We start from the raw sequence: 13903 nt of genomic DNA, 5'->3' as shown, positions 1-13903 counted from the left end.
GCCATGAACCCTCCTACAAACTGCTCTCTTACGTCTGACCCCCAAGGCAGGCCACCCGGACAGCTGACTTCCCATCGGTAGGTGTTTTATGTCATTGCAGCAAGATTTCTTGTGTTCTCCATCTCTGAGTGACTAGCAAGCTGAAAAAAAAAAAAAAAAAAAAAAAGGCATAGCAAAGAAGCAAGCTTGTGTGACAAATTTATGGGATAAAATAATAGTGCCAGACATTTGGGAATTAATGCTTGAAAAAAAAAAAAAAGAAAGAAAGAAAAAAGAAAAAAGAAAAAAAAAAGGATGTTATTCATGTTGGTTTGCTTCATAATTAGTTCCAAATTTCAGAGTCATCACAGCAGCCAAGTAAGAGCAATTGCTTATGTTTAATTTAGAACAGCTCATATGTTTTTCACTCAGATTAAATAAAAGCCAAACGAGGGATTTTTTGAAACTTTCAAACGCAGGGGAAGTTTTGTCTGGCAAGTTTAATAATTACTTCCTCATAAGACATGCCCAAGAGGAAGGGAGATGCTCTTCAGTCATGGAGCTGCTCTCCTAAGCATGAGGGGGATCACGCTTTCCTCCCTCTGCTTACTGATACACCTGCTTCAGGATGAGATAAGCTGTAAGTAAAGGCTTTCAATTTCTCTTCCTACATGGGGAGGGGGGTGCTGGGTCTGTGAGTGAAGCTGGAGGAATCACAAAGTCTCTGGATATGTTGGTTGGTGTCAAAAGTCCTGTCATTTTCAGATCAGTATGATTTTGCCTTACAAAGTGCAGCTGAAAACAACATGATGCCTATTGCATGTATTTATAGCATGTTTTACCAGCTTCAGTTCAACTAGTACAAGTCTTCTCTGGCTCTGTGATACACCAGGGGTAGATCTGCAGAAATATAAGTTACCTGGGTCACAAAATCCAGAAAACTGTTAGGATTGGGGTGCTTCAGAGAGGGTGTTAACTGATTCTGTCACCTGCATCGGTCTCAGTTTGGGAACAGATTATCTTGAAAATTGTCAGGCAGCTTTTTCCAGTACCTCAGATGGGAAAAGCAGTGAATGTTGTATTTTTTATTAGGCAGGAACCAATGCAGCTGTGGTAACTATTAAACCAGCTATAATCCCTGCAGGTTATGTGAAGAAAAGAGCACCCAACTTTAACTACTGATGGGGCTGCTTAGTGCAGGCTTTGTGAACTGATCCATAGGGTTTGTGTGCTGGGCATTTCCACAGCAGTAAACTCAATGAGAAAACCAAAATGAAAATACCTACATAAATTGTTTCACAATACTGGATGTGGTCTGTAACTGCTTGATCTGGTCACTGTGATGTGGAAAGTTTTGAACACGAGACCCAGGAGATTTAATTTCCCTGCCATCTGCTAGTCTGAAACCACATGAGCCACATGTGCTCGAATGTGGAGCAGCACGTCTGTGACAAATGCTCTGTGTCACCATTCCTTGTTATTTGCAGCAATTTTAGTCCTGGAAAGTGAAGAACTGCAAAACTCCATTAAGCCGCAGAAGGTAGAATTTCATTCACTGAACTTCAACAACACCTTGCACTGGCAGCCTGGAAGGGCCAGAGAGGCAAAAGCCGCAGTCTACTTTGTGCAGTATAAAGTGTAAGTGCGTGCCAGGGGAACTCCAGCCTCCCACAGCCCATCCCTGCTTGGCAAGTTAGAGGCATTTCCCAGGTGTTGAGGGATATTCTTCACGTCCTGCCCTGCTGCCAGCTCCCGGTTGTTTTTGCACTTATCAATAGTCCATAAAGTGCAGCTGAGCAGCCCGAGGCAGGCAGAGCACAAGCACCTCCAGTGATGTGCTGTGCGCCCTCATGGCCCCGCAGCACTGCAGCTCTGCTCCAAGCAGCTCAGGGACCTCTGCGGGAGGACCTTGAGGGCACGCTGGCCCTGAGGGCTGCTCCTCAGGACATCCTTCCTGGCATGCCGGGTCCAGCTCCTCAGACCTTGAGCACCTGAAACAGTGCCTACTTTGGGGAAATGGGCTGGTGGGAACCAGCTCTCCATGCATCATTGAACATGCCTGCAAAGCAAAAGCTCACCTGCAAGTGTGGCTTCCTATGGGGTGGGCGACCCAAGTCTCCGCTTTAGGTTTCTTTCTGAAGAGACAGAAACCTGCAGTTCCCAAACACCCATGAAATCCATCTTCCCCGGCGCCACATTGCAGAAGAGTCCGTTTCCAGAGCAGAACTCAGGGTCAGCACAGCCAAGCTAAAATGGTCTCCTAAAAATCTGTACAGATCTGGTCAGCAAAAGCAGAGTCCACATCATGCCCCCTCCTGTCCCCACAGGTATGGGCAGAGCACATGGCAAAACAAAGAAGAGTGTTGGGGGGTTCAGGACCATTTCTGCGACCTAACGGACGAGACTGCTGACGTCCAGGAGCCTTACTACGGCAGGGTGCGAGCTGCTTCAGGCGGTGTCTACTCCGACTGGAGCCTCAGCTGCAGATTCACACCCTGGCGAGAAAGTAAGTACAAACACGTGGGGCTCTCGGAGAAAGGGGCTGGCTTCTCCATGGCATGGGGTGCTGCATTTGTGCTCGCAATTTGCAATCACAAGTCATCCTCCTCTAGCTACAAAACTGCTCCGAAAGAAGTTGTGACTCCATGGCTCTCAGGTGAAGTGTTGCGATAATGTAATTTTGCCCACACTTAATGCCAACCAATTCCAGACAAGCAGCTCCTCATCTATGATTAGGGGACCTGAAATGCCTGGCTCTTTAACTCAACCTCTTCCCCAGGGCATGGAGCTCCACAAAATATTCTCCGCGGTTTTGGGAGCTGCTGGAAGGATTGTGCAGAGTGTGGAAAAGAAGGAAACATTCTCTGCTCGAGGGGAAAAGGGAGAAGAGAGACAGCAGCTGCATAGCCAACAGCTTTCTCATATGTATGTGTCTTTCTGACTGCAGTATACTTAGAAAGGACATGTACAAAGCTTTTAGCTAGTAGTCATTGTAATGTGTGTGGTGAAACTGGAGGTCTGAGCAGTCTACCATTAACGTCCCTGTGAATTAACCAGTCTTAGCCCACTTCTCACTGCAGAATTGAACCGTCGACATCAATACAAGTAGCTCCACACCCCTGATGAGCAAACTAACCTGAGCATCCTGTACAGACAAAACCACTTTGACCTAAAGCAGTACCTTGCAGCAGCAGCAGCTTGTCTTGCCCTGCGCCACATCCTCCTGCAGAGACACGTGGGGCAGCCACTGCTTCCCCACACCTCGGGGGCTGCATGCAGAAGCATGCAGACATGATTTGAAACCCTAGCCACGTCTGACCAAGCAGACTGCAAAAATTCTGAAGGGAAGGATTGAAACTGCATCCTTGACATATCTGAAATGGTTCAAGTATCTGTTTTATGCAGTCCAAGATAACAGAAAAATGCAAAGAAAGAAAAAAAAAATCATGGCAAGGAATCCAAAGCATTCTGTTCTGTGAAATGTTATTAGTAATCCATAATCATGCTCATTGTTTGTTTACTCCGTTAGCTATGATAGGACCTCCAACAGTAAATGTGGTTCAGAGCAACAAATCCATCATAGTAAAGCTCCAGGCTCCACGTTCTCCTTATAGAAGAAAAAGAGGCAGCACAATACCAATGACAAATTATTATGATCTGCTGTACCAAGTCTTCATAATTAACAACTTGCTAGATGAGGTAAGTGCATGTTCAAACACAAAACCTTTACCATTTAAAAGCCAGGAAAGCATGGGCACATCATGCTCATTTACAGCCAGAACAGTCTTCTGTAATTGCAAGGGCATAAATAACCGTGTAAGTATCTGAAAACAAAGTGGGCATTTTTTTCATGAATTGAATTTGTTGGAATTGAGTTTTAATTCTTCTCCTTTTTCTTCTTTCCTATCCCCTTAGTATTTCACACTGTAAGGTCTTGTTGAAATGGAGGGGAAATGAGGGCTGTTTTGGGGAGTGAGTTTCTTAAAATAAATAAATGAATACATAAATAAATAAATAAACAGAGAAAAAAAAATAAATAAATGAATACATAAATAAATAAATAAATAACGAGTGCTGTTGACTTCATGCAAGTCCACGTGCTGCTCTGTGTGCTCTGACCTTCCCAACCTTATTCATAGACATGCTCACTAGGACAATGCGCATGACCAGCTATTTTTTTCTTCCCCTTCCCCTCCATCTGAAGCAACACAGAGTCTTGGTGTATGAAGGAAAAGACAAAGTGGTTAAAATAGAAGATTTGAGGCGTGGAGTCAGCTACTGCGTCGTGGCTAAAACATATGTGCCGACACTGGACCGCAGCAGCGCCTACAGCAGCAGGCAGTGCACCATGCTGCTGTGAGGTAGGTTGCCAGCTGGAGATGGAGGTGGAGGGGGTGCTGGAAGGTGGGGGCCACTCCCTCATCTGAGGTAGATGCTTTCCAAAAGGAGAAAATGACATGTGACAGGAAAACTGCCGTTCCCATATGAGACCGGGACAGAATTAACCAGGGCTCTTGCATCATCTCAGCGAGTTTCATATCCATTGATACAGCCAAGAAGATTATGAGGATGGTGTGGCTAATTATTTTCAAGCTGGCACAGCGCTCAGAAAGTCTTTCCTTTCTTCAAGCATTTATACATAATATAGTTTTTGTCAGTTTTTATTGCTGTCAAGTAATAATTAACCAGGAAATGAGTAACCTCCAACTTTGTTAACATGCAATTCTGCTGCAACCTCTGCAATTCTGGTCAGGGATTTATCTGACGTGTTTAATCCAAATGTGCTCATCCACTCTTTATGGCCATTCTTTGGGTATAAAATGTTTATAAATAAACCGTTTATCATATTTCATGAGTTTTCATGGGCAGGAATGCAAGAGTTATTTCCATTAGCTTGTCTGAAACGTGTTTGTTTACTTACCTTGATTACTACAGTATTTTCGTGTATCATATGCCCAGCAGAGAGATTTATTATTAATCCTGCCTTGCAAGTGCCAAGGCACAGAACCTAAAAGGACCTAAGCCAAAGCTGGTATCAGTGGCATTGACCGCAGCAAGCTTAGGTTTATGTCCTTTCTTGAGGTAACAGAGGAAAAACAAGAAAGCATTGGTTTGAACCTGTGCTTCTGGTTGGAGCTTAGTGCCCTAACTATAAGAGATTTTCTGTCTTCTGCTTCATAATGTGATGCATAATGTTGGTCTTTCTTGAGACTTGGTCATTGGGTTTAGGCTAAGGAGGGAGCTTGTTTCTAGGTGATTTCCCCACACTGTTGTAAAGCTTTTCCAGTACTGTACAAGGCTGAAAGCTCAGGTAAGAGCAGAGCGACCTGCAGAGGTACAGGAGGGATGCAGCAAAGGTCACACATTGAATTTTTGGTTGAATTCAATACCATGCAGCTCAAATGCACACTGCAGCAGCAATTCTCTTTCTCTTCTCAGTTACAGGGATAAAGGTGGAAGATGCCTCCCGTTATAGATCCAGCTGTAAATTGACATCTGTGGCCTAGAATACAGCAGGACTACGTTTGTGGATGCTTTTTAAATTAACCCTTGCTGCATTAAATTATCCAATTCACCACAATCAGTTTATGTTACACAAAGTCCAAGGATTCTTTGTATATCTTATAGCACAATTTAAGATAGTACTTATTTGTACTTACAAAACAAATAGCCTTGTATTGTAATAAAAAAATGCAAAAAGTACTTGTGAAAGTATCGTTAAGATTGTTTCTATGGTTTTCTATTTTAGGCCTTGGAGTTAAAATATGATTTATAAAACAGAAGTTCCAAATACTTTATTTCTTCTATAATAAAGATTGCAGCAGAAGATTTAAAAATGTCCTTCCTTTACAATATGCAGGGCCTGTGCTCACAATGTCTTCACAGTGTCCTCAACATAGTATTTCTGATACTGGAACCTGTATGTGATTAGGCAGGTGCTCATTTAAATGGGAAAGAAAATAAATAAATAAATAAATAAATAAATAAATAAATAAATAAATAAATAGATATCCTTGCAGTCAATGACAGACAGTTAAAGGGAAGAGACCTCTATTTTAACCAGTAAATGATGAATGAATGCTGACCATCATCTGTGATTTCTAATGATTTGACTCCTCCTAGCCTTTATCACACAAGGGAAAAAATTTGCTGGGTAAGGTGAGCCACAACTGATGGAGAGGTGACATGGCTTTTGCCAGTTCTGCAAGGTCTGTAATTAAGGATAATCTTAACATTTAACCACACTCTGCTGTTGTGAATTAGATGAGAGGCAATGAGTGTGGGCCAAGCACAAGAGGACAAAGAAAGCGCTAGAGAAAACAGAGCTCCCTGCTACATAATTGCTCTCCATTCTTCCTTAACTCACATACACACAAAGGTGGATCAGTTCAGTCTAAATGACAGACTGTGAGTTCACTTACATCTCATCCAAATTACTGTTCATTTTCCATCCCTATCACCTCACCTACAGGCAACATCGCTGAAAGCAGCGCCAGGATGCTGGCAGCAGGCGTCTGGGAGAGGCTGTGCTTAAGCAAGTGAATGCTGGTCACTCGTGCCTTTACCAGACATTGGAAAAGGGCATTATGTATGAAATATTCCCACCCTCTAACACGTAATATATATGAATGACCACTTTTGCAGGCAAACAAAGTGACAAAGCATTTGTTTGCGGGGTGGATGTCTTGGTGCTCTATCTGTGTCCGCATACCTGGTCCACAAAAACAAATTTCCTTCTCCACACTTCCCTATTTCCTCCTCTCCCAATTCTTCCAGTTGTTTTACCCTGCCAGTATCACACCGTTTCTTAATCTACGTAAGTTTCTATGGGAAATGAGACTTATCGATCCTCTGTACAGTACATAGCGACATGACAAGTCTCACATCCCAGCAGATGGTGATAAACTGCAAGAACTGCATGCAGCGTGCAACCAGTGCTGCCCTGCTGCCCCCCTTGCAGAACCTCAATAAAACAGATTAGAAAAAGTGTTAAGAAATAGCCTGCCATGCACTGCAGCAGGGACGACTTCATCCTCTTGTGGGTTATCACATCCTGAAGACAGTATCTGTAGTAACTCAAGTTCTTTCTCAAATGCACTTCTTTCCTTAGGGCAGCTCATGTTTCCCTTGTTAAACAAAGATAAAGTTTTATTATGGTAACATCTACCTACCCTGGTCAGAGAACAGACTATGGCAATGCTGGATTCTGTACCTTTGGCAGATGCAGAGCATGAGACTGTTTAGGGTTTTAAAATCTTTAAATATATATGTATTTAAAAAAGAAGAAGAGCCATAGGGATGCCTGAAGCATTCAGACCCAGCTAGAAATATAGCAGGTGCCATGCTATGGACCCGGAGAAGCTGTAAATCTGAAAGTTCTTCAATTTGATAAAATTACATGAAATGTGCAGCACTTACACTGGGAAAAAGAATAAAAGGTCTGAAGCAGCCTTGTGCTATCATGTTTGCTAACCAAACTTCACTTCCTTAGCAACAACGCAGGCTTACATAAAGCAGCACATGAGTTTCAGGAACCACCTCCATTCCGACAGCGCTGTGACTTACTATTACCAACCTCATGATGTTCTGCAAAAGCCAGTTTTCACTTTCTGTTTGGATTGCAAATATCCTTTCAACTCTGCTCAACCATGTAGTTTTACTGGGGAAGGGCTTAGTAAAATGGTCATTGCCATATTTTCCTCCACAAACAGCAATAGCGCCATGTTCCTACAACTTGCTCCATTGGGTTTGCCAGACAGGGGGCTTATTCAGAGAGAGGTACTTTTGTGTAGCAGGTACCAGCTGGGAGATCTGAATCCATAACACCTAGATAGTGCTGGTAATGTTGTAGAGTTTAGAAACAACTTATTTGGTGCCTTAGTCCCTGTGGCACACTGCTGTTAATGTCTCTGTGTGGATGGAAAGGAAGAAGAGCTCTCTCCCAGACTCTGAACTACAACAGGCTTTTTCTGCATGTGAGGCAGTTTCGAAACACTTGGAAAAGTGAGCCCTGGCCTTCCTCCCCTTCCTCCTCATGGGCACAAGGAGGTTGTCTACTGTGGGTTCACCTCTCCAGAGCTGTCCTGGGCTGGCACGTGGGTCCATGGTGGTAAGCACATCTGAGCAGGATGCCTTCACATCGTCGACTCGATCCCAAGAACTGAGCTGTCCAAGCAGTGCATATTCTGGACTGTTACCAGCCTTCTGCAGTGAAACCTGAATGGGCTTGAGGGGACAGGGACTAATGCCCAGGTTGTTCCTCTATAGGCCACTCTCTTTCTGGAGAGAGAGAATCAGGTTCACCAGCCAACCCTTTGGAGGCTTTGCTTGTAGAGGGCACCCGGCAAGATCGATCTTCTAATATAGGCCATGTCAAAGGCTCATGAGATTACAGCTAGCTTGTACTTCTGGCAAGTAGTTTTCAGGGCCCAGCCAAAAAGCACCCTTCTCTTAGTTTAGTGCCACTTGCAGAGCACACACTTTCTAGCAGAGTGCCTAACCCCAGCTTCTGGTTCAAGAAACAGAAACAAATACTGCTAAGGCCATGACGTAGTGTCAGAAAGACTAAGCAGAAGAAAAAATGTCAGGACTTGTGCAACCTCTTCTCTAAGCTCCTGCCTGCTGCGTCACTGGGGATGTCCACAGTCATAGTCACGGTCTGTCACAATGGCCAAGTCCTTGTGCCACAGCTGGGGATCCTGCCAATGAGAAATAAGTATTATGTCTTTTATAGTTGGCCATTATTGATCTTTGTGTGATGTGGAGCCCGTCCCACAAGGTCTACCACTTCTTTCCTGACCACACTGAATATTATCTTATCTGCAGGACGGAGTAACAGCTTATCTCCTGCTGTATCTGGTTTCAACTTCCCGTTACACCAGCACACACAGCTGCAGTATTCGATGACCAGAAATTCAAGAACAGTTCTCGGGAAAAGCTGATGGAGCAACAGCAATGGAGCAGATGCTCCAATCTTATAAATTAGGAGAATATTATGCATAGCCAGCTGTACCATATAAATGCCCAGTTTTATGTGATGCCATGATCCTCAGTGTTTATGATACGGCCTAGCACTGGGCCAGCCCTGATCATACCTCCAATATATCTGCTCTAATCAGATGTGGACTTGGGGGTTATTTATTTGCATGACTTGATGTCAGGTAAGCACAGTTCTTATGGTGGGGTACATTTGTGAAACGACGTTGGCTTTTGCATCAGATCTATCAGATTTTATCAAGTATTTCAACCACAGTGAATTATTCATAACTAGGTGCTTTTCGGTGGATTTCCTATGGATTTTGATGTTTGCTACAATGATCAGAGGTATTAATCTGTAAAATCTGTCCTCCAATCAAAAATAAAAAAGTAAGAAAAAATCAAAGCCCCGAGTTCTGAGGGTTGGTTTGCCACATAAGATACAGGACACAAAACCAGAGTACTACAGAGAAACAGAGGGAAATAAATGGCACTGGTGTTCACCATCAGGAAATGTACAGTATCCTTTGCACTTGTTTTCAGAATCTTTTATAAAGTGTTTCTGAGCAGAAAAACAAAAAAGCTTGAAAAGTTAATTCTCTAAATGACGAAATCACTTGCAAGTCTTACCTGTTGTTTTTGCTGAAGGCCCAGGTCAAACTGTCCTTGTCTTAAGATGGGTAAAAAAATGGGAAGATTGAGCCCAGATGCTTACAAGGAAAGTACAAAAAAGGAATTCTTGAAATGGCTCTATCACACGAGGAGAATACCAAAGAACCACTAGCAACTTTTACTTTTTTATTTATTTATTTATTTTTAATTATTTTGCTCCTTTTTAAAGCAGTGGGACCTGACATTGATTTGCATAAATACCCTCAGTAGTAACAGAGTGCAACCTAATAGTATCACACTGTAGGGACCTCAGAGATGTCCTTATTTTAAACACAGGAACAGGCTCATAATGAGCAGCACTGATTTTAATTGTTATACCTACAAGAGGAGCAACTGGAAAATATGGAAAATTGTCATTACATTACTGTCTTTCAGGCAATGTCATTGTGACACAGGGATTTTTTGTTTATTTGCTTTTTTTTTCTTCTTCTTTATAAGAAATCATACAAATCATACTGGTTCCAAGAAGCAGTCGTAAGCAGTTGTTTTTCATTTTGTAACAGATGAGCAAGTATTTTTAGCATTGTTTATTATGGGACACCATGATTGTTTAAAAACTGGCAAGTGACAAGTACATGATTGTCATAGGACTGGGTTGAACTCTTATTTCTGGGCTAAATTCTTGTTCTCAATTTTTATATCAGAAAAAATAAAGGTCCTAAAATACATGTACATCACCAAGAGGAAAAAACAACAGAGTTGACTCAAACTTACACTTTCAGAAGGTCTGTGAAACCACTAATTGTGCCCTCAAATGCAATGAGAATCAGAGAGAGAAACCTGGGAAAGAAAACAGATGGAAAAATGTTGATTTAAGCTATGAAGAACTAGAAATGTTCTGGAGAGCAGCAGAGTGACTACTACGGGTTAAGCATGCACAGAGTAGCTGTGGAGCAAAGAGCCTGCAGCATCAGAGCAGAAATGTGTATTTCAACAAGGTTACAAAATACAAGCAAAGTGATTTGGCCAGCTTCGTGGTACAGCTGCTGGCACAGACACTAAACAGTTTTTGCCTTTGAAAAGGACTGCTTTATTAGTATGGAGCAAGACTATTTTTATGAGCATCCATAACCAAGGAGATACCTTATACTCGTGGGAACATGATGTTTGTGTATTCTGCTCAGAGAGGATCATTCAGCTCTTTCAACAGCAATCTTTAAGGCCAAAGAGACCTTATCAAGATGATTTTAAAAGTCACTCACCTCAGCATAGGTGTCTAGTGCAATTTAAAATATCCCTAAGCTTTCAGAACATTCACACAGCTTTGGCAGACACAAGGGCTCTGCAGGAGACCCTTACCTCCTTGGCAAGTCAGCTGAAGTCACAAAGGACACCACGCAGAGATTCACAAGACATCTATGCTTGGGTGACCAAAGCTCTACCATAGTGTCTGAACTGTTCCTGTAGAAAACTAATGGGATAGTTAGTGGGTATAAACTGAACCCTGAAACTACATGTATATGATTTTGTAGCAGTTTCACATCAGTGGGCAGCTGAGCCCCACCTTGCCACATAAACCCAATACAGATTTCAAAGGTTACACTAAGAAATCTGAAGAGAAAACACAGTTATGGCAATGGAACACAGCTGATAAAACCTTGGTGTGCAAGTGGGTGTTGCAGTGTGCCTTGGTTACCTTTGTCCTAATGCCAAGGCCCAAGAACCTGTGGTGATATACATGACCCCTCAGGGTCCAGTGATAGCCACTCACTGTGTAGGATAAAGAGGGGAAATAAGATAAACAGAAGAGGGAAAACTAAATAGCAGACAAGCTTCCATTGATTATCCAAACCCCAGCATTGCATGTGAACAGGATCAATGAAAACACTTCCAGACAAATATTTCTAATAAAAATGTTTAATTTTACTGAAAGAAAAACAGTAAGAAATGTGTTTCATAACATTATGTATTTCAAGTGAAAAGCCAAAACAAATTTATTTTCTTTGTGGCCAAATACCCATTTCCTTCATTTTCCAGACTGCAAGTTTTCCAAATGCCAAATCTGAATTTCCTGGAGCAGGACAGCTCTGATCAGTCTTCATCTAACATATCTAGTCAGAGATCCTACTGAAACCAGTAACCTTTAAGCATGATTTCAGGGAGGTACCATTTCTCGGAAAGAACAATTCAATAGCCATTCCTGGGCTGCAGAATACAACCATGGATGCAGGAAGCAAGAAAGAGGGTGTCACGCTGCACTGACTACAGTCCTAAGAGAGATGCTTACATTAGATGTTGAGATAGTTCTGATCAGTGCCTGCTTCCTGTGATTTCAACAACACAGACTGACATGTCAGCATTATGTGGACATGAAACCAAAGAATCTCCCCTCCCTTGGGTCTGGCCTCTTCTCTGCTGCAGGAATTCTGCAAGTTTCACAAATTACACCCTGCAGTACCTCATTTCCTGGATTCCTGCTACACTGGCTGGAAAGGAAGAAAACCAAAACAAAGCCCAAGAAAATTCAGCTATGCAGTGACAGGGGTCCAGACATCTTACTGAAGTTTACATGTAGGAAACTGAGGATTAACTTTCCACTCTGTTTCATTTTAGCTGGTAAATAATGTAGAACATGATGTATCTCCATAAAAAATTGCAATTGAAGTGATTTGTTTAATGTTTACAATCCAATTGTCACTGCTAGTATTTTTAATGAATTTCAAGATTTGAGCAAGCTGTAGGTTGACCAGCCAGTAGGATGAAAGCAGGAACTGAAAATGCCTCAATCCCCAGGGCATCCTTCAGGCAGGCACAAAAAAAAATCACAGAAACTAACTGTATTAATGAATATAATGTATTAATAGTAACAATTTTTATGTAGAAACTTTTTCTGAGGTACTTATCAAGGCCTGTGGGTCGTGTCCCTTCAGTTCATTGGAGAACAACATGGACTTGCTTGCTGAGGGAAGGACAGTCGTTCCTGTGAGTTCAAGTCCTAGGATATACTTGTGATATGCGACAAACAGAATTTCCCAGAGATATTTACACTCTCTTAGGGACCAAGGATGACAAAAGAGTAAGACATTCACTCTTCCCTTTTCACTGTCTTCCATTGGTCACCATTTGTAAGGGGGCTGCATACTTAACCTCCAGGCAGAATTTACTCATGTGGCAAAAATATCTTCCAGGTAAGGACTAAGCAGGCACCAGTCAGTGTTATGATATATAATGTGTGTAAGACCATAAGTCTGGGGTGTTATCACAGCTACTGCAGAGAGACTGTGTAGACAAGAAGGAACAGACTCTTCCCTTGCTCTGGGCTGTACCAAAATCTAAAGCAGCTTTCACAATCTGATGGCTAACTTCATTACATGAAGCAGACCATCTGCATTCACTTGCTTAGAGGCAGCCTCTTAGCCATGGTCTGCATAAAATTACCAGATGTGAATGTTTCACTGCCATAGAACAATCCTAAGTGCTTGGAAAAGACCATTTCAGTTTCTAAAATACAAGAGAAAAATAAATCAAATCAGAGACATAAGTATAGTTTCTTTGTATTTTATTAGTTTTTATGGTTTGATGTGAACTGTGCATGGAAAAGTTTTTAGAACATTTTAGAATTCAGACTTTAATGAATGCTTGCAATCCTTTATTTGTTTAAAGAAAAGCATTAAGAAAGCTGAGAATGAACCAAATTCAAGTAGAATTTTTTGTTCCTGAAACAAGTCTGGTATTTATTTTCTGAAGAGAGGGGTACATTTCCACTTAGTGCACACGACTATTTCTCCACAGATGACAAAAGCAAAGCTGACAAGAACGACAGCAAAATCTCAAATTCCAAGGGGACACTTTTAAACCAGGGGGCTGTAAAGAGAAGTCTGGCTGAACCATATACGGGACTATACTGACATGTTGTGGCAAGGCAGTAGTAATGCAATGCTTTACCCACGTCTATCACCACAAGCTATGCTGCTACTTTTGTTATGGCTATTGTTCATGTTTCCAACCAAAATGAAAACAAAGGTGAGATAGATTTGGAAACTACATTGACTAAGCAAATACTATACCTTGTTCTTGTACGATTTGTTTTCGTTCATGATCGTCACTGTAGAGTTTTGCTTTTGCTTTAGCCTCCTTCTGATTGAGGGGCAGAGAAATTAGGGGTCAGGAACAAAACAAGGAACCTAAGAAAATATATAAGCAAGAACTCATGACTGTATCCATCCAATGCTTCCAATGATGGTATCTGAAGCAACTGAGGTATTTCCACATCTTAGCATAGTGGAAAGTCTCTTCTAGTTACAGACAGGCAGACCAGATTGTCTTTGAACCCAGA

General features: G+C 42.0%; 1 protein-coding gene across 2 annotated transcripts; it reads left to right on the top strand.

Moving 5' to 3' along the window:
* IL22RA2 (interleukin 22 receptor subunit alpha 2) lies at positions 1 to 5677 on the top strand. Of its 2 annotated transcripts, XM_082758351.1 has the most exons (6): positions 1 to 619; positions 1467 to 1617; positions 2307 to 2485; positions 3509 to 3678; positions 4184 to 4340; positions 5419 to 5677. In XM_082758351.1, the coding sequence occupies exons 1-5, from the start codon at positions 523 to 525 to the stop codon at positions 4337 to 4339; spliced, it is 753 nt and encodes a 250-aa protein (XP_082614477.1). In that variant the 5' UTR covers positions 1 to 522; the 3' UTR covers position 4340; positions 5419 to 5677. The 2 variants fall into 2 exon arrangements, with proteins under 2 accessions (XP_082614477.1, XP_082614478.1); XM_082758352.1 differs by lacking the exon at positions 5419 to 5677 and having other exon boundaries at positions 4184 to 4580.
* Positions 5678 to 13903: the final 8226 nt, after the last annotated feature.

This window comes from Aythya marila, assembly GCF_965140915.1.
Source record: "Aythya marila genome assembly, chromosome: 3".
Taxonomy (NCBI): Eukaryota; Metazoa; Chordata; class Aves; order Anseriformes; family Anatidae; genus Aythya; species Aythya marila.
This window is presented reverse-complemented; position numbering and strand designations above follow the sequence as displayed.